The sequence below is a fragment of the Microtus oregoni genome, unplaced genomic scaffold (assembly GCF_018167655.1).
Source record: "Microtus oregoni isolate MIOR12 unplaced genomic scaffold, Mior012 000001F_ref0000356, whole genome shotgun sequence".
Lineage (NCBI taxonomy): Eukaryota > Metazoa > Chordata > Mammalia > Rodentia > Cricetidae > Microtus > Microtus oregoni.
The window spans coordinates 58,438,081-58,459,731 of record NW_024543060.1 but is presented as its reverse complement, the minus strand read 5'-3'; the positions used below and the strand labels follow the sequence as shown (position 1 = coordinate 58,459,731).

The 21,651-nt window shown below is 44.3% G+C and overlaps 1 protein-coding gene across 2 annotated transcripts in view; it reads left to right on the top strand.

Annotated features, from left to right (window-relative positions):
* Positions 1-21,651, top strand: part of Srgap1 (SLIT-ROBO Rho GTPase activating protein 1) — a 283,329-nt gene that overhangs the window by 131,277 nt on the left and 130,401 nt on the right. For both annotated transcript variants that reach the window (XM_041665937.1, XM_041665936.1), the window contains exon 3: positions 1,891-2,053. In XM_041665937.1, the coding sequence (XP_041521871.1) occupies positions 1,891-2,053 (163 nt within the window). The remainder of the gene's footprint in view (positions 1-1,890; positions 2,054-21,651) is intronic.

Genomic DNA, 21,651 nt, shown 5'->3' with positions numbered 1-21,651 from the left:
GTCAATAACAAATTGTACTTCTGAATTTTTTTAACTTCCTCTTATTCTCTGTGTCTTCCTCATCATGCATGTTTTATTTTTTTTTAATTTTTTTTTTATTTTTCAAGACAGGGTTTCTCCGTAGTTTTTGGTTCCTGTCCTGGAACTAGCTCTTGTAGACCAGGCTGGCCTCGAACTCACAGAAAACCGCCTGCCTCTGCCTCCCAAGTGCTGGGATTAAAGGCATGTGCCACCACCACCCGGCCTCATCATGCATCTTGATCCCCCTTATTTTCCATCCCTCCATATCTGCCCTCGGCCCTTGCAACCCCACCCCCAAAATAAAACAAAATTTAAGAGGAAAAAGAAGGCAAGCATCTTGTCATGGAAACCGTAGTATGACAGTGCGAATCATATGGTACACTCTTTTGTTCATGTATCTTCACTTGCAAGTGTTCATTGCGAAGCCATTGATCTGCTTCAAGGTCTTTGTTTCTGCCACACTACTGAAGCTGGGCCCTTACTGGGACTCCTCTTGGTTACCCTCATCTTGCCCCATGTCATGGAGATCCTGGAGCTTTGGGTCTGCAGAACGGACCTCTTAATCTGCTCCCATAGATCATATGTGGGTAGATTTGGGGTTGGCCAGCTCATATCCTGGTTCTGGGCCTGGATAGTTGCGGGGTTGGTTGGCCCACCAGTCCCCCCCCCCCCCCACACACACACACACTGCCTCATCACCCGGGTGAGGTCTCCAGCATTGCCCTAGCTAGTTCATCCCTAGCCTCGATGAGCAAGGAGTGGGACTAGTTCTCCTGCTTTTGCGCCCTCAGAATCAGCCCTCCCGCACCTGGACCCTCAGAGCCAGCTCTACTGTGCTGTCCAGGTGGGTGGCAGAGGTCACTCTCCTGAGTGCTGCAGCTGGTGAGGGGCGGGGGCAGCTCTCCCACCCGCCATGGGTAGTGGTGGGTGGCAACTCCTCTGCCCACACCACCATATGGCAGATGAGGGGCGGGTCAGTCTCCCGCTCATGTTCTCAAGGCTGTTCACCTGTACCCTGTCAATAGGGCCAGCTCTGCTGTGCTGCCCAGGCAGGGTACAGGGCCCACTTTCCCGAGTGCTGCAGCTGCTTGGGGGAAGGTCAACTCCCTCATCCACCATATGTGGCAGGGGCAAGAGGGGAGAGGACATCTAATTTATTTTAAGGAATGATATGTTGGTTGCTTACTGTGTTGGGATGGAGTTTTTCTTTGAGTATATATGTCTAATTTTTATGCTTTGCAGTTCACTTAGTTTTATTTTCTAAAATAAACCAGGAACATTTATGAATCTGAGCTGGCTCAGTAAGTTTCAACAAGACATGTGACATGCCATGAGCCAGCAAACTTTCAGGTTCTGTTCATGAGCCCTCGGATTCCCCAGGAATGTTTTCTGGAGGGTGGAGGTTATACATCCAGGGATTAATAAATAACCCTCAAGTTTGTGTTCCGTGGAAAGCATGCTTAGCCAAATTTCTTTTCCAGCAGTAGGCCGAACACTCAAAGGAGACTTTGTGAGCTGGGGCAGACCAGCCTGTGTGTGAGACAGTAGCCAATAGATCCTCATGTAAACATGATTGCTTTCTTTAGTGGGCTGCAAAACCTGGGGCTGCCCAAGCACTGTCCAGGCCTGGCACCTGGGGCCCTGGTCAGGGGCAGGAAGTTGTACCCAGGTTTTTGCTCCAAGTTTTCTTTCCCGGTAAGTTGCAGGATTCCTGCAGGCTGTGGCTTGTCCTGATCTAAGAATACTCAGAGCAGACAGAAGGATCCCAGCACCTATCTGCTGGGGCTCCTCCGCCTGCCTGGGTGACCTCTTTTGATTGAGCCAGGCCACTTTGAAATGATGGTAATTCTGTCTTCCTTTACCCCTCAGGAAAGACCAGAACCTGTTGTCTCCGGTGAACTGCTGGTATTTGCTTCTGAACCAAGTGAGGAGAGAAAGCAAAGACCATGCCACCCTGAGCGACATCTATCTGAACAATGTCATTATGCGGTTCATGCAGATAAGCGAGGATTCCACCCGGATGTTTAAAAAGGTAGCCTTGGATAACCACCTTACCTGCAGCCTCTTAGGGGAAGGTGCCTGGAAAGAGTGAATGGCGTGGATATTCTAAAGACACAGATTAGACAGTTAAACCTGAGGGTGTGTGTTTATACTATGTGTTTGTGCTGGTGAGTGTGTATGATATGTGTGCATATGTATAATGCATACAATATTATCTGCTGGATATACTTATGTATATCAGTAAACTAATGAATAGTTGACCTGAGCAACATGAACAGAAGTATTTTGGGGGTGGGTGCCTGCAGGAGGCTGGAGAGATGGCTCAACAGTTAAAGAGTTCACACTGCTCTTGCAGAGGATGTGTATTTGGTTCCCAGTATCCAGGTTGGGCAGCTCAGATCCAGGGAGACTGGATGCTTCTGCCCTGCCTGGGCACATGCATTCATATACTCATACCCATACACAAACACACGCATGTACACTTAATCAAAGTGATAAAAATCTTATTTATCTCTGTCCTTAGAACTGACCTCCATGTGTGGAAAAGAGCCACACTTAGAGAGGAGGGGCTTGGGTTCTGCTTCAGCTCACACGTGACCAGATAAAGCATATCACATGTGTGTCCTCGCAGGAAGGCATTACTGCCTTGTCTTCATGCTCCCCGCCGCAGAGGCTATGAGAGTGAAGTGAAAAAAGCCCAGAAAGTTCAGTTTCTATTGTGTTAAAGAGTTTCCTCCTTCCTGACTCCATTTACAGAAAAACAAGAAACAAAGGGGAGGGGAAAAAACCTGGGCTTTTAAACCTTCGTGTCATCATTAGCTTCAGTCAGCTCTCAGCAAATATTTTTGTTGTTTGCACATTTTTGTTGAGAACAATAACAAAATTGGAGCATTTCCTGTGCAAAGGGCACACGCAGCTCCTTGCCCAGCTTTCAGTTTCTATGTTGAGAGCACGAGACTCCGCAAGCCTTCTCTGCTTGGTGTTAATAGAGTTCCTTGCCTAGATTTATGCCCGGACCCTCCTTTAGTAAGTAATATTTTAGCTTCAGAGAAGGAGGTGCACCCTGTCTATTCACGATGCATGTGTTTCAAAGGGACCACTCACAACATGGGTGCAGGGGCGTGCACACCAGCTGTGCTTGATGCAGCCACAGTTGATTTGATTTCTGACCTAGAAATGGGAATTCAGCAAGTTCTAAGTCATTGTGTGCCATGTCAAATGGAGGAGGGAGCGTGTTTCCAACAGAGCTTTCTATGTTGGATCTAAGACTAGGTAGAGATAGAGAACTATCTTCACATATTAAGTAAGAGAGCTTAAAAATACATATCAGTTTCCACTGAGCTAGGGAAGTGACGGACTCTCTGCCCCTCTGTGAGCGCCATCTGTGGAGACCACATACAGTTTGGATCCCTGAGCATCTGCAGTGGCGTCCAGATGTTCGTGTCAGGCTGCCACAATGGAGAAAGGTTGTAACAATTCCACATTTGGATGCTACTCAAAGATACTTCCTCGACATGGGGGCATTGGCAGGGGTTCAGCCAGGACCTACATAAGCAGCTCCTCATTTATTCATCCATTGAACAAAACATCTGTAAGCTGTGTGACTGGCAAAACTTAGTTAAGAGACTGCCCTGCTTGCAAGGAACGCATTAGAATAAATTAAGCATCTCCAAGCGAAAGAGACTACAGAGCTCACTGTAGGAACACTAGGGGACATGAAAAACTTAAAGAAGCAGCTCTGGAAATGAAGGGGACACTTCCATGAGGCAAGACAAGGCAAGGGTCTGCAGGGACATGTGTGTAGCAGAAAGTACAGAGTTCTGTGGGGCTGGCCTGGGTTGCTAGGACGAGAATGAGTGATGTGATAGAAGCTGACAAAAGAGGGACCTCGTATGACAAGGTCTAGGGCCTGATGAAACTGATAGAAGCTAGGACTGACAGTCACACGTATCTGGGTGAGAACACCAGTTCTTCTGTGTCCTTGTTTTGGGATCTTGGGAGATTGTTCAAAGTCTGCCTGATCTTCCAGAGAATGAACAAACAAGGTTGGGCAAAGGGAGAGGCTGAAGCCACGTGAGCCTGCGCCTGGGAGAACCTCTGGAGTTGTATATCCAGGCAGGAGCCCTGGGCTTTAGGTTTGGATCCCTGGAACTTGGAGTGCTCTAGGGAAAGACAGTTTCCTTTAATGGAGGGCAGTTCTCAAGAGCGGTTCCTAGGAGAGATCAGCTGTGAGTCTCAACAGCCTACAGCCAATATTCCCAGTAGATGGGGAAATGAATCCTAGTTTGTGAGGAAAACTCTGGGAAGTACACAGGAGATAGACGCATGCTACTTATTAGCTACTAGAATTTACTCCTTATTTAGATACTGAGGCTTATCACCGTGTGTGTGTGTGTGTGTGTGTGTGTGTGTGTGTGTGTGTGTGGCGGATTCCTGCTAACCTGGTTGTTTAGTGGGAGTGTTCTGTTCATCTTGAACAGCCTTCTCGCTGTTAATCATGGTTGATGAGCAGAAAGGGTTAGTCATTACAACCAGACAAGGTCTACTGAGGAAGTCTGTCAGCCAACTCACAGGTGGGCCCAGCTCAGAGCCTACCTGCGTGTGGCCCAGCACAAAGTCACCCACTTACTCAGCATTACAAAACACTGAGGTGGCTTTTTATTTGCTTGCTTTGGTTTTGTTTAAAAATAAAATGAATACTGTTATTAAAGTATTGAACTTAAGATTTAATCCTTTATGGAATTAACCAATACTGATAGAGTTAAGGATATGAGGAAAAGGGGTTTTGGGTGGAAATCATGGCTTTGACATTGTTAGCAGCTGGATGGACTTGGAGTATTTGTAAACCAACTAAGCAGTCTTATCACTGAACTCCAAAATCTACCCACGTCATTGTTGCTTATAGCTAAATTAAAGTATTTGTCTTTAAATTTTGGCAGTTAGTGAATAACCAAGTGGATGCCAAGCCAGCAAATATGCCCCTCAGACCCCCAACAACCATTTTACAGGGAGTCTTATCTTTGGGTCTTCATTGATTTCTTCATTTCCTCAACCAAGTGAGCTTCATTCCGACCCGACCCCACCCAAGTATGAGCAGTGTAAACATGAACAAGAGGGGGTTCTGTTGCTTCTTAGTTTGTGCTTCACTCTTCTTGGAGAAGGTTTGAATTTGGGCCCCCCTTGTACACAAGGGTTTGTTTCAATATCAAACCTCACTCTTCCCGCTCCAACAAGGGCTGGTGAGGTGCCTCCGCCTGTGCTAGCCCCACCTCCTAGGGTCCAGAGACCCTCCTCCTTTCCACCACGCCCCTGAAAGAAGGTGTTCTGCTTCTGGTTTGCTGCTCCTGACAGCAGGTACGTGGCTCACATGCTGCATATGAAAATTTGGCCCATGTCAGTAGTGACAGTCACGGGCAACATTGCAGGAACCACTTGTGTAAACGCCTGCTCACGAGATCTTACTTTGCCAGTTTCAGAACTGTTCATAGGCATGTGTAGTTCAGAGGGAGCTATAAAGTGGCGGCGTTTGACTGTCTTAAATCATCCCTGTGTCTCAGAGTACCTTCAAAGCTGTGGTTTATTCATGAACTGTTTTCAAATTATTAATATATCTGCATCTGTCTCTGTTTCCCTTAACTGTGCAAGCATAATTTATGTTTCTTTCCCTTATCAATAACAATGACATGATTTCTGTGAGTTGCCCCTTGCTCATGTCGAAGGGGCCAAGCCCTGTGTACCAGCTCACCAATCCTCTTACTCTGAATGGACAGACACTATGAGCCACATTTTGGGGTGATGGAAGGATGTGCTCAAGCTGAAGAGCCGTGCTTTCTATACTCTTTTGCCTTTGCTCAGAGACATGAGACAGTTTGTAGCTACTATCGACTTACTTAGGTTTTTCGGGGGGGCGGGGCAATAACTGTTCATGTCACTTTATGTGAATGGTAAAACACTTTGAGATTAGGGCACTGGTTTGAACTGTATTCCTTTCTTGCAAAATCTATATCACCTCTGAGCAGTGAGTAAAAGACCAAAGGTTTCCACATGCTAACACAGAGACACTTGGTCACCTTTAGCCTTTGCTGCTCTATTCACAATGCTGGGGAATGAAATCAGCCTTGGTGTCCATCAGCTGATGAACGAATAATAAAAATGTAGGACAACAGAAATTTTCCATCTGCAAAGGAAAACGAAATTTGCAAATACATGAATGAAGCTGGGGAAAACCACTTTGTTCCGTGAGGTGACCCAGGCACAGAAAGACAAATGCCATGTTCTGTCTCTCATGTGTGTGTCCCAGTTCTGAATCTTTGGATTTGTGGATTTAACTTGCAATGCCAGCAGAATCTAGGAGAGGGCCAATGGACTGGGGGATACCTTAGGGAGGAGGGCTGGGGGGTGGGGTTCAGGAGGCATGGGGGTGGGAGTGAGGAAGAGGAAGATACACTAGGAGAGGGTTAGCCAAACCCCACAATTATATGAGAAACATACTGCTGTGTAAGGTAATTTAAAAATAAAAGTTCAGGGTCTGGAGAGATGGCTCAGTGGTTAAGAGCACTGGCTGCTCTTTCCGAGGACCCGGGTTCAATTCCCAGCACCCACATGGCAGCTTACAACTGTCTGAAAATCCAGTTCCAGGGGATCTGACACCTCCACACCAATGCACATAAAATAAAGTTAAATAAACCATAAAAAATTTACAAAATAAATAAAAGTTCAGAAGAGTAATAAGTCAATGCCTGCACGTCTGGATAGCCCTAATCCTAGCACCCAAGGGTTACTGTCCTAAGTGCGGCTCTCAGCCCTCATCGGAGAAGCTTCTTTTTGCAGAGGATGGCTAATAGAGAGAGACTCACAACTGGTCAAGATACAGAGGATGATTAATCAGTGCGGGAGGACTCAGGTCTAACTGGAGCATCTGTATCCCCACCACCCCTCCCAAGGCTCGGGGAACATAATTGGACAGGGAGCAGAGATGTTTTAAGAGCTAGAGGTCGAAGAAGACCGCTGTGAAAAGTGACTTGGGTATGTGACAAAGCCATTGTACCCAGGAAGGCACTGCCGCTGTGGCTGCCTGCGTAAGACCCATGTGAGACCAAGCAGGTGAGGAGCTCTACCGCGGATGGCAGGGAGGGGCTCCTGAGTTAAGGAGTTGTTGAATGTTGATAGTTGCTGGGGGAAGAAGAATCCATTTTTCTTCAAGAATATGGTGCCTGGTAGGCTGCTCATGTACTATGGCTGGTGCTACACCCCTGCACATGAGGGGCCAACTGGACTCAGTGGGTTGTTTTAAAGAAGAAAGAGAACATGGGGTTGGGAAGAAGATGTAATGGGAAGGTTGTGGAAGGAATTGGAGGGGCAAGGAGGAAATTACAGAAGTCTCAGTGCCAAAGCCCTCATGTGGAATCCTCCTTAGAAGCGACTGACTGGTCAAAAAAGCCCCCAGTCCTCACAAAACAATATATGCTATTGCTCTTCTTCCCGTTTGCCGACCGGAATTGGTTGGTAAGACCCTGTTGCCAAGGACCTTCATCACCATACACAGAGAAATCAATTTCAAACTGAACTGGAAACTTCTCCCTACTGACTGGCTTTCTTAGAGCCTGAAGGTGTACTATACAGGTTAGTAGTTGAGAAAAACCATAAAGAGCCTTAATTATCTGTGAACCATATGCAGTAGCAACCTGACAAGCAAGGTACCCAATGGTGAACTGATGTGGGAGTGTCATATATCAATCTGTTGATTTCATTGGTTAAGTAATAAAGAAACTGCTTGGCCTCGTAGCTTAGAACAGAGGTGGGTGGAGTAAACAGAACAGAATGCTGGGAGGAAGAGGAAGTGAGCTCAGAGGCCATGCTCCCCTCTTTCGGGCAGATGCGATGAAGCAAGCCACCAAGTTAGACATGCTGAATCTTTCCCGGTAAGACTGGTGCTACACAGATTACTAAAAATGGGTTAGGCAAAATATGAGAATTAGCCCGTAAGAGACTAGAGCTAGTGGGCCAAGCAATGTTTAAATGAATACAGTTTGTATGTTGTTATTTCGGGTTTAAAGCTAGCCAGGCGACCAGGAGCTGGAGCGGCAGGAACACAGCCCGCAGCTTTTACTACAGTGAATCATTGTCATGAGTGTTACATGGGCAACCACGAGCTCTCCGTGGACCCGAGGCCTATTCCACAGGAGAGAATTAATGCCTGGTTCTGTCACCTAAGTCAGAACTCCACAACTGAGGAGAAGCTTATTTATTAGATGCTGAAACACAATTAATAGAAACTCAGAGACAGATATTGGGGTTCAACCTGATGACCAGAAAAGCAAAGCAGCCAGTCACTGGCTCTTAACTCGACCTCAGTCTGAAATGGCGGTCCTGCCTCCAGGAATCTCAGAATGAGACTGCCTGAGAGCTGTCTGCCCCCATTTTATAATTCTCTCTAGTTCTGGGATTAAGGGCGTGCACCACTGCCACCTGGTTTCTATGGCAACTAGTGTGGGTACTGGGCTTAAAGGTGTGTGTCATTGCTGCCTGGTCTGTAAGGCTGGCCAGTGTGGCTGTTTTTACTTTTCTGATCCTCAGGCAAGCATTACTTATTAAAATACAAATGAAGTATCATTACAGTGTGCCTATTATTGTATGACCGGGGAGGGATTATAGACCCCTATCACTCCCTACTGAACGGGGGCTAATGGAGAATTCTGGGGGAGGAGAAATCATTGTCTTTAGTTGGGTACCCATAGAGGGGCCCACCAGGCTCCCAAGTGGTGCTCGGTAAACTCAGTGGGTCACCAAACAAAAAGACATATATGGGAAAGGGAGAGGATGGGGGAGGGGGCATAAGAAGGTGGGTGGCAGAATGTTTGTGAAATGGTCAGAGAACCAATGTAATGACAATTCTTTTTTGAAAACCCAAAGAAAGCTATCTGTGGATGGAGACAATCTGCTGGTCATCCACATTCAAGTAGCTGAGACTGGCCTCGGGCCACTGGGAATAGCCCTCCTCTGGCCAGAGTACATGGGTTTTCAGACTCAGACTTGTAAGGTAAATTAGCCCACCTCGCTGACCACTGAGTGAGTTGCTTAGTCTGGCAGGAAGGGGTGATTACTACTAAGATCCATAGTCTTTCAATTTGCTTTTATCAAAAAGAAGCAGTATCTATTTCTATGCTCCAGTACAGAGTTATTTCATGGGATAAAGGCATGCTGACATCAAGAGCATTTAAAGTAAGTCACTCTGCAAACAGATGCTTTAGCTGAAGTTAATTTACATAAAACCACTAGTCTACTGCCAGTCTCTAAGGCTCTGACCTTGTTTTGAGAAAAAGTCTATGAGGGCCAGTAGGATGGCTCAGCAGATAAAGGTACTTGAGGCCAAGTCTGATGAAGCTGAGTTCAGTTCCCAGAACCCTCCTGGTGGACAGAGAACCAACTCCTGCAGGCTGGCCCTCTGACTTCCATGCGCACACAATGGCTGGTATGTGACAAAATCCACAAATCACACACGTGCACAAATATTTTTTTAACAACCTATACATTTTGAGATGCTGAAAACTGCCAACCTATTTATGCATAGACTTATTTCTTTTTAAGTATAACAATGCATATTCCTTGTAGAAATATAGGAAACACTGAAAGTATTGTTAGATTACCCAGGTTTACACATTCAATTAAGGTCTTGCATTCTTTCTTCAATAATGATATGGATATTTATATGTGTAATCAAACATTTTATGCTATATGTTTGTAAATATTTCACAATCATATATTTGTGTTACATTTATTTGTATACTGCAGTTTTTTTTTTTAATAGAGATACCATGTTGCTTGGCAACCTGCCCTTTTCATGTAAAACATTAGCATTTCTCCTATCTGGAAACAGCCCCTCAAAATAGGGTATTTGATGCCCTCATGGTGTGTAGCACTGTTTGCCTGACTCCAGGCTTTTTCCTGTAACTGGACATTTGAATCTCTATGTACCAGTGACATTTAACTTGCGTTGTGTAACTGAAAAGACTTGCCAGGTCAAGGGTGGCCTCAGACTTTCACAACTTGGATGCCGGTCTTAACCTTTTGAGTTTCTGGAGTGATGCTGGTCATGGCTGTGACTTACCCCGGATTGATGATGGTCATGGCTGTGACTTACCCCGGAGTGATGATGGTCATGGCTGTGACTTACCCCAGAGTGATGCTGGTCATGGCTGTGACTTACCCCGGAGTGATGCTGGTCATGGCTGTGACTTACCCCGGAGTGATGCTGGTCATGGCTGTGACTTACCCCAGAGTGATGCTGGTCATGGCTGTGACTTACCCCGGAGTGATGCTGGTCATGGCTGTGACTTACCCCGGAGTGAAGCTGGTCATGGCTGTGACTTACCCCGGAGTGATGCTGGTCATGGCTGTGACTTACCCCGGAGTGATGATGATGGTCATGGCTGTGACATCCAGTAATAGGTTCCCTGAAAAGTAAATGGACTAGTTTTGGCTTTTTTAGTTTTGTTTTTTATTAGCAGAGAGCTACCGGATGTGAGTTAATATGCTTATGCAACATTCGTAAATAATATAACAAGAACTTTTCCAAGGTGTTTTAGTGCACTGTAGCAGAAGAATTAAATGGTACTTTGGTGACCTCAAAGGACAGATGAATTATTGATATAGCCGGGATAAATAGGTAAGAAAAGCCCAAGCTGCCACTACTTGTTGGTTCTCTTGAGTCTTCGCAACCTTATGGCTAGCTTGTTCTTCTAGAAATATGAAGCTGAACTGTTGTTTTCTTATAATGGCAGAATTTTCTAAAGTATTTTTGTAAAATAGTTTCAGTTGGTTTTAGTGAATTGCATACCAAGATGGCGGCCCTTGTGAAGGCTCTATGAATGATAATAGCTGGTTGTGGTTTTCTTAGAGTCCTATAGTCGCTTTGTTGCTTAGCAACAAGAGATGTCTGTTTCACCTGGCTGGAAGGTAAGCCTGTGAGCAGCTCCAGATGAGCAATTTGCCATCTGCTCTGAAGCTTTATCAAAGTCTTAGAGCGAGTCAAGCATGTGATCCGTGTGCGTTTCGCTGAAAATGCATTACATAATAAAGAAAAGCCAACTGATGTCAGCGATGTTGAAACCGTTGTCCACATGGTGTGTTACTTTGGTGCCAATGCTCAAGTGTCAGTAGTTGAACCAGTAATTAATTACCTTGAGACTAGTTGCCAAGAAACACTTGAAAACTTGGTGGTGGTGGGGGGGTTCTCTTAAGTTAGTTTTGTCTTCTTCTATTTGCCTCTCTGTGAATTTTGGATTGTGTACTTAAATTTTCTGTATAAAGGAGATGCCCAATATAAATAATTATAATTATTTTATAAACTGAAACCTTAAGAGAAACAACATGGTCCAGATTGTACCAATGGCTAATGTCTAAAGAAGGAGAAAGCAATATATACAATAAAGAGTTTGTCCCCAGATACTAGTCAGGACCTGGCTGATGCTTCAGGTCCTGTTAAAATGTATACTTTGAGTTTCCAATGTTAGGGTGAAGAATGAAATAAGGTCTGTGAATAAGAAGGCAGCTGGATGGAGGCTTTAACTGCCCGACCTCCCGAGCAGTCATGATAAATGACAAGGCAGACACATAAAGGGAACCAGAGTGATCCTTTCGGTTTCAAGTGTCTGCCATTATTCCTCTGTCAGATCCTTTCACAGACTCCTTCTTCTCAGAGTGAAAGTATACACCCCAAGTTCCCTTTCATAGCTCTCTCTCATCTATCTATAGAGACACACAGAGAGAGAGAGAGGTGGATGGGCTTAGTCCCTTCTGACACATTCCATATATGCTTGTTGGTGTCTGCACTTTTTGCATATAAGCTCCCAAGGGACAATTTGTGTGTGTGTGTGTTGTTCACAGTGACTGTCACATGCTAGGTGTTCAGCAGATTTTTCATGAGCGAATAAAATAATGGATAAAAATTTACATCTGATTAGAAACAAGCAATGAATGGCATCCATATACCATAAAGCCTGGAGCATATTAGCGCAATACAGTATTTACAGGGCCAGATCTAAACAATCCCATGTGAACTACTTCCCCAGAGAAAGAAATCATAGGTGGTCCTGGGAAATAGTCCCCTATTTCAGAGGCAAGGGTCAAGTAAGAAGACTCATGGGCCTTGTCGCTGGACAGGCTGTCTGTTCTTTCATGGACCACTGTAGCAAGCTATCCCATGAAATATGTGCAGTGTTTTCTAGAAGTTTACTTGTAAAGAGAGAGTCATGGTGGAAATGTGTGGATTTTTAAGGAAGAATATGGGACCAGGAAAGGTTTTGTTTTCAAGTACATATGTTAGTTTCTTGCCTTGGTCACCATCAAATTTTCATTTGTTGTTTGTTTTTAAACATAAGTAGTTAAAAAGCGTGAGCAGAAGGCATTACAGAAAAACGGGGAAACTGGGCAAGAAGATAGCTTGTTTGGTAAAGCACTTACCACGCAAGCTTGAGAACTTGAATTTGATTCCCTCAGAACCCATGTGAAAATGCTGGGTGCCATGCTTGTCCAGTGTTGGGGAGATGGACATGGTACAACCCTGGGACCCACTGACTAACCAGCCTAACCTTCTTGATGAGCTCCAAGCCTGTGAGAAATTCTGTCTCAGAAAACAAGGTGACCAGCTCCTGAGGAAGCCTCCAAGGTTGATCCTTGGCCTTCATGAGCACTTGAACACACACACACACACACACACACACACACACACACACACATTCAACTTACACACTAGGGTTTAGGGAAAGGAGACACTCCAAAGGCTGGGCTTGGAGAACACAGGTATAACTTGGCCGAAAGGGATCCAAAGGACTGACAGGAGGATTGGTCGTTGGCAAGGGACTCTTAGGAGAACAGATGTCTCAATTGGTGTGGCTGCAGATAGTCCCATTGGGAGGAAGGGAACAGGGTGTTGTGAGGTTCTTGGGTCCAGGTCCTTTGTAGATGTGGCTGTGTTCCCAAGTGCTGAGATGTCTGTTGGGAGCCCAGAATTTGCAGAAAGTAGAGAAGATGCTATAAACAACCCCCTGAGGAAACTGAGGACTAAAAATAAAATACAATTTGAGAATAGAAGGAGTATACCTATTTTATAAGTAGAAGTATTTTCTATTTAAAAGTGTTTCAAATTTATCTTAGTGGTACTTTCAGGCTTGACTGAATTCTACAAGCACACAAACAATCCTATTCCCCAAAAGAACAGATTGGGTCTTGAGCATGGTTTTAAATGTCAAAAGGCAACGGAGCAAAGTTTCCTGAAGGCAAGTGACGATCCTACCGTTTTCTATACAATGAAGATATTTCTTGAGAAAACGGTGGCGTAACCATCTTAAATGTGTCCCATACTCTCTTGAATACACACTTGATTGTGACATGTTGTACACAGAACTGTCCCAGTGATGGTCTGCCTGGCATCTGCCATCAGCAAGCCTCAGCCACACTGACTTCAGGTTGTGTGACTTGGGACACCCGTGGATGTGAGACAGGCAGGATGCTGGAAGTTCCTTCATCCCTGGATCTTACCTCTCACGATGCCGTCTGGATCCCTGAGAGCAGCCTGGAAACAAGTCCTAGTTATCCTTCGTGTGAGTGAGACCACATGAAAGGAGACAGACATCCTAAGAGACAGCTAGCCGGCTCCTAGACGTATGAATTAGAGCATCTTACCCCATCCAGCTGCCAGTGCACCACAGGCGTGAGAGAATGCGGCCCCACCAGCCTATCACAGAGCCATCTCCCAGCTGACTCGAAGAATCATGAGCTAAGGGAAATGTGCCTTGTTACATAGCGAAAGCTAAATGATAGGTCGATATCCATGCTCACCGAAAAGGAAAGATGGGATCAAAAGGTAAATACAGGCTCTCAGTAAACCGAGTCAGCATAGTCCACCGTGTCGTTCCCACTAAGTGAGTCCATCAGACGTAAACACAGTGCCTGCAGCAGCAATCTGAAGGCTAACTAGTAGGAGGGTAGATGAGAGACCAGACTTTAAAATTCTGCCAGATCGGCAGTGTTTCCCCTGTTTCCCCCTCAGTATCTCCCAGCCCAGATGCCTGACAGCGAGGAACCTGGAAGCAGACAGCAGACATGAACACGCAGACCTGGAGAAGAGGCTCTGGGCTGTGATTCAAAGACCAGAAAGGGGAGAGAACCGTGTAATGCTGATTTTTGCTATTCAAAGTTTCCTTTGCTGTTCCTTACCACTGAGTACTCAAACATCTTGCAACAGGGACTACAACCCTCTAAAGGTCTTTTTGAAGAGAGAAACTGCCCTCCCTGGGAGCATTGGTTACCCATGGGTTAGCAAACACTGATTGTGGTCTCAGACATTCAGTATGTGAGGAAGAAATAGAAAGAAATGGAACAGAACAATAGAATAGACTCCTGGCTTTCTAGTTAGAGGACCAGAAGGGGGAACCTAGAAAACCAAAGAGTCGTGGAGACTGCAGTGACAGATTGCCATTGCACACAGCAGATCTGATCTCTAACAGTGTACCCACAAAGGCTTGAGGACTGAACTAAGTATTTATTAAGTATGATGGAAGATTTAAAGAGCAGCACAAAGATGCTGGAAACAGAATTAACATGGGAACCGCAACTTATACAAGGCTGGCCAGAATTTGTAACCCGAGTCTAAGCAGCTGGGTTTCCTGATAAAACAGAAATACTAAAGTTTAGAGTTAATTCAAGTAAGGCCCAGAGACATAATATTGAAAATATCTGGAATACAATACACAAATTACTCAACCTAGAAGAGATCAAGAAAGCCAGGAAGGCATGCAGGAAAAAAACAAAAGAGACAGCCATGCTGAGCTATCATGGATGCTTGGGCTACCTAAGATTTCCACAGCAGCCATTAGAAGAATATTCTAGAAGTAAGATCAAACACTCTTAAAGTGAATAAAATTATTGGAAGCTATTTTTAAAATATTATTCTTATGTATAGGGAAGAGATTGAGGGAGGAACACCTTTGTCAGGGCGTGTGTGGAGATCATAGGAGCCAGTTTTTCCCTCCACCATGGGCTTCAGGGATTGAATTTGGGCTGTTGGGCTTTGCACCAAAGTACTTTTAACTGCTGAACCCCATCGGGAAATTTTTTTAACTGAAAAAGTTTAGTAACCAAACTTTAAAACTCAGTAGACGGGCTTCCTAGCAGAGCAGAGCTAACCGAGGGCGCACTGGGGAAGTTTAAATGAACAAAAATGACCTAATGCGAACAGCAAGAAAGAAGAGTGAACAAGCCGTGGGGACCATTCACATAGTGTTTCCAATGTTTGCATCATCAGCATTTCTGAAAGAGAGGAGAAAAAGTGTGATACAGGAATAAATATTTGAGGACAATTACAAGAAAATATCCCGAAGTTAGCAAATGATGCAACCTATGCATCCAAGTTTACTGAATCCAGACTAGATAAGCCCAAAGAAACCAACCCAAGTCCGAGTATACATAACCTGGAAACTGGAGACAAGAAAAAGCGCTGTAAGCATGCAGTGAAATACGAACCATGCCTTTTGGGAAACACCAGCTCAGACTGCGGGATGCTCTCTCCACGCCGTGTGGGCAGTACCTCCCAGCACGGACAGCCAGAGATGCCTTCAGTCATTGCCAGATGTTTCCGCAGGCAAAATTGGCCCCAGATGAGAAATATTGATCTATACTGAGGCTTCATCCCTCCCAAACAGGTATTTTGCTTTAAAAAGAATTTTTCTGGTTAAGTTTGTTTTATAATCATGGAGTTCATAAACTTGACAAGTGGGAGATGGGTTTGAAAAGTGTCTGGTCCCTCGGTTCCCATTTAAAAGGGCATTTTAGAAAGTTGTTTTTAGTTTGTTTAGGTTTTGCTATCTACAAAAGATCAACACCTAATCAAGTTTACTTTTAAAAGGTCATAGGTGGGCCAGGAAGGTGGCTTAGAGCGTAGGGCACTTGCTATGCGAGTGTGGATGCCTGCGCTCAGAGCCTCAGAAGCCAGGCGAAGCTGGACATACAGCATCATCTGTAACCTCTGCTAAACAGTTATGACCATGAAAAATCCACTGGAAATTCTACTCCCTTTTTATTTTTTTTCTTGAAATCTAACTTTATCAAGATCAGTGGTTTTCCCAAAATATAATAGAAGTTTCATGTCATTCTTGATTCAACAAGCATTTGTCGATTGCCTTTTTGGTGACAGGACTGGTAGTAAATGCTGAGGTCACAAAAGCAAGGAACGAATTCTTAGCTTGGTACCCTGCAGGAGCTTGGAGCCTAGCACCAGAAAGAAACACAGATATAAGAATTAAATTATAAATTGGTAACAGTTCTTAAAGAAAAGACCTGAGCCCATGGGAATACAGGATGAAGTCATCAAGATCTTAAATTTGATTAAGTTTATTGAAAAATTGGGTAAAAACATTCTTTTATACAGAGATCAACAAGAACAAGAGCAGAGACTGATGACCAACCCTTATGTATATTCAGGAAGTGAACTCAGGCAAAAATGACGGAAGAAGGTTCTCTTGTGGCCCCAAGTGGTCAATTATTTTGTTGGCTGACAGAAGCTGGAGTCATCTGGGAAGAGGGGACCTCAAGTGAGAAAATGCCCACCAGATTGGCCTATGGATAAGTCTTTGAACATTTTCTTGATCGGTAACTGAGATGGAAGGGCACAACACCCTGGGCAGGGCCACACCTGAGATGGTAGTCCTGGATACTATAAGTAAGCAGGCCGAGCAAGCCAATAAGCAGCACCCCTCTGTGGCCTCTGCGACATTTCCTGCCTTCCGATTCCTGCCCTGACTTCCTTTGATCATGTGGAAGTGTAAGCCAAAAAAAAAAAACAAAAAAAAAAAAAACAAAAAAAACCTGTCCTCTCCAAATGCTTCCGGTGAGAGTTTTATCATAGCAGCAGTAACCCTAACTAAGGGCGCTTAAAGATGCTCTAAGCCTCCTCTGCCTGGACCAGATGTCACACATCTGGCTGAGATTAACAGTATAGCACCATACATTCATACATTCATAGCACACACACACACACACTCACACAGCAATAAAAAGATTAAAAGTAAAATAATAAAACAGCCTGGAGAGATGGTCCCACTGTTAAGAGCACTTGTTGCTCTTGCAAGAGAACCTGGGTTTGGTTCCCAGCTCCTGTGTGGTTGGGTCACAACTACCCATAACTCCAGTTCCAAGGGATCCACTGCCTTCTTCTCACATCTGTAGACACCACACACATGCATGGCGCACACACACATACATGCAGACAAACACTCATACACATAAAATGAGAGATAAAAATTGAAAAGCAAAATTATTAAAACCCAAACCAGATACAGGCTAGGGAGATAACTCAGCTAGTAAAGGCAGTCACCCACCCTGATGATTGGAGTCGGAGAGCCAGAATCCCCTGATGATTGGATGGAGACCCAGAATACACATGGTAAAAGAAAAGAAACTGCCATCACCAGTTGCCCTCTGACTTCTGCCCACAGGCTGTGCTGTGGCTGTTTGGGTATAAAATAAAATATAAATGTAAAATAAAAACAAAACCCAGAGTTGTGAGATATAAACTGCTCTAATGTTTGAATGCAGTGTTGACAGTAATTGAAATGGGAACTAGCTTGCCTTGGGGAACTCAGGAGGAAGCTGTGATAACTTAGGAATCTGGGGGCAGGGGTGAAGTTGACCCTGTCATGTGAATTGTGACCAGGGCATAGGTCCATCCTTCAGAAAGTCCTTGTCCTTATCAACTAAGATTGAACCCTCTGGACTTCCATTGTTTTAAAGGCCTGTTAGTATTTTAAATGTTGCTCATCAGTCATACATCCAAATCCGATTTTCTTCAAATTTCCACTGCTCCAGCTGGCTGCTCTTTACCCAAGTAGGAACAGACTGAGAGACTTGAGCCATTATTTCAAGATGCTTGGCCTTTTATTGATCACACAGCTGTAAATGGGGCCCTATCCCACAAGACAGGGCTGATGCAGATGTGTTCCGATATCCTAGCCTCCACCCTGGGAAACGCAATGCAAGTGTGGTACAGGGAGCTGCAAACACAATACACAGTTGTTCGGGGGGACAAGGAGAACTCACGCTGGCTTCCTCAAATCATGCTGTCCAAGGAACAGAGCCACTGGGAACCGTAAGCACCGGAGGAAGGGAGTCTTAACTAGGACATGATAGCTGTCTTCAGGCTTTTGAAGCCTACCCCCGTAGACAGCAGCAGAACTCTCTCTACAAGGAGTTGAGAACGCACGGTGGACTGTAAGTGGAGACAGGTTTTCCCTTTCTCCCAAGGCAGACCTAGCAATTACACAGTCTGAAATCTCTTTCCGACGGTCTGCTTCATTGCAGCCTTGTGGCGCTCTGGAATGGACTTCAGTCTCTTTAATGTAGTATTCCAAAACACTCGTTTGGCTCTGTATTGAATTGACTAAAACGCTCTGATTTGAAAGGCGATATGAATAGAAGGCCATTTTCAGCAGTGTTTGGAAAAGCAGAAAGTGGCTTCCTAAGATAAAATAAGGACACGCCGAGCTGATGAGACATCACAGTGATAGTAAGAGGTAACGATTATGGAATGTGTGGTGTGTGCCAAGCAATCTGTCACACACAAAACAACGGGCAGCTCCTCTAATCCGCGCGCAAACACAGGGGCAGGCTCTGTAATAGTTTCCACGGCAGCGATGAGGAGACAGCTCCAAGGAAGGCCAGTTTTTGAATGTCCTGACCCTGGGCCTCTCTGGAAGGTTTAAACTCTTCCAGGCAGGCTGTCCTTCCGTGTGCATTGACCTACTAGCCGTGGATGTTTGGCTTTTTTGTTTGGGGGTGTGTTTTGTTGTTTTGATTTCTTGGGATGAATTCTGTGGTTCAGTTCTTGGTGAAAGGGGGTTGTTACAGGAATTTCTTATTCTTCTCCAGTGCCTCCTCTGCCTTTCCTGAGATCTGCTGTCAGCTTAGTGGGCTCATCAACCATGTGGTTCTGAGCGACTCTACCTCTGCGGTTCTCAACCATCCTGATGCCGTGACCCTTTAATACAGTTTCTCTCCCGACAATAAAATTATTTCCGTTGCTGTTTAATAACTGTAATTTTCTGCTGTTATGAATCATAATGTAGATATTTGCTATGCAGATGGTCTTAGGTGACCCCCCCCCCACGGGTCACGACCTGCAGGTTGAGAACCATGGCTCTAAAGGAAGCTTCCAAACCAGTTGTATCTTTGAAGAGGAATTCTGAAAATTAGGTATCTTGCTGCAAAGCGATATGGGTATTTTTTTAATTGTTTGAATTAACACAAATCAGACTGGAATGAAGCTGGTTCACTTGCCTCTCACACTAGGTGGTCTGGCCTCTTTTCTCTGCTTGCCATCTGCATCACACTCATTAAAGTACTGGGAAGAGGGGGAGAATGTCTGGGTGAGTTTGAATGACTGAGTTTCTGTCCCTGTCTCCAAGATTCTCTGCCCTTTGCTTTAAGATGAGCAAACCAGCTCACTGGTGTATTTTAGTGGATGGCCCATGCATTCTCACCGCGATGCTGTGGAGACTCAAGCCGATGAGCCTCCTGCGTGGTGTGCTTTACCATAGACTGTGGTCCTGAGCCAGCTGTGCAGCGGATGTGAGCTTTGGACAGGAGAGAAAGCCCTGGCTCTCTCAGTAAGTTCTTGTTCTGGGTTCTTGTTCTGAAGTTAATAAAGCAGTTACTAACATTTTGCACAAAGTTTAGTGTGTTAAAAACTAATTAGAAAATACACTTGTGGTTTAGTTGGTTATACTGTGGACTGAACAAAAGTATTACTAATTTGTTCTGATTTTTTTTTTTTTTGAAACGAGGTCTCACTGTAGAACTCTGGCTGGCCTGTAACTCTCTGTGTATATCAGACTGTCCTCAAACTCACAGAGATCCTCCTGCCTCTGCTTCCTGAAATTGTCCTGCCTTTAATTGAGTAGGTTTATGTGTGTGGCCACAGAGAATTTGCACTTAAATGGTTATTTAATTAGTGACATAGAAAAAGCATTTCCAATTTATTACCATTTTCAATAAATAAATCCAGTATGAAAAGTTGTCCTATTTCTTCAATCCTAAAGCATTTATTGTATTAAAACCTGGCTCACAAGCCTGAGTTTATTCTCATTAGCCTTTTTGAGACAGGGTCTCACTATGTAGTTCTGGCTGTCCTGGAGCTCAAAATATAGAGCAGCCTCACCTTGAATTCAAAGATATACACCTGCTTCTGCCTCCTGAATGCTGGGATTAAAGGCATGCATCATTATGCCCAGTGGGCCTGATTTTAAAACCTATCTGTATTTCAATAGTATATGAATTTCATATCAGTTCTGCGTCTTTCCTAATTAACTATTGAATCACCCAAACTTTGAGAGAATGTAGCCTGAGAGGGTTTGTAAGTTATAGAATTGTAAGTTGTTTTCCTTGTCTCCATTGGTGTTTTAGTGAGTTCATTTGAGCAGTTACAGAAGACTACGAAAGTGTATGCTGGAGAAAGGAAAGACAAATGGAAGAGGAGGCAGACACCAGGAAGAAGGAAACATGGCCTGTCTAGTAAAGCCCAGCATCTGTGATGGAGCCCATTTCTCTTTGGGAGGAGAACACCTTTCCAAGGACAAAGCAAAGTCATGATTGGAACTTAGAAATCTATAAAAATCCAAAAAGAGACACCATCAGAGCTTACTTATCACTTGATAATGCCATTTAGAAATAATTTATTTAGATTTCATGGCCCAGTGACTCAAAATAGAGAAAACAGACCTATGACCTACTTATAGCCATGCCTACCTCTGGTCCACGTTGTCTTTATCTACTTAGCACCCCCATAGACACATTGGTATGTGTGAATAAAATAGGCACTTAGTATGCCATATGTCAGTTTTAATCCTTATATCTTAAATATAATTAGACAACTGCAAAGTAGAGATGTAGAAACAAATTTTTATTGAGTTTTATATATGTGGCTAGATCTGCCTCTCATGATGCAAGTTCAGGATGAATTCACAGAGAACCCTTGTGTTTTCTCGCTTTTGCCTATGCTCTTTCTAGACTAAAGGGCCCCATGGAGCAGAAAGCAGAATCAAGAGATTGAAGGCATTTGGACTTGTAGTCTTCTGAGGTACACCTTCCTCAGCCTTAAATCCATAGAAGAGAGTGCCCAGTTCACCAACGACATGCAATTTTAGATGAAGTCCTTTTTCCTGCACAAGGATTTAATACTTACAAATGTGGTCATGGTGATGTCCTCGTTGTTTAAAGGTTTTGTTTCTTCTTAGGGGAGCTGGATAGACTTCATAAAGTGATCATTGTTTCATGAAAAGTGCATTCATGCCAGGTGATGGTGATGCATGACATTAATCCCAGCACTTGGGAGGCCAGTCTGGGCTGCAAGAGCTAGTTCCAGGACAGGTTGCAAAGCTATAGAGAAGCCCTGTCTTGAAAAACAACAACAACAAAGAAAAGTACATTCATGTCATCGACATTTGAAAAATCAAAAATATAAAAATCAGGGTACATTTGTGTGGTGGATTGAATAAACCTGCCGCTCAAGCTCACATATTTGAATGCTTAGACACCAGGAAGTAGAATTGAAAAGATTAGAAGGATTAGGAGGTGTGGGCT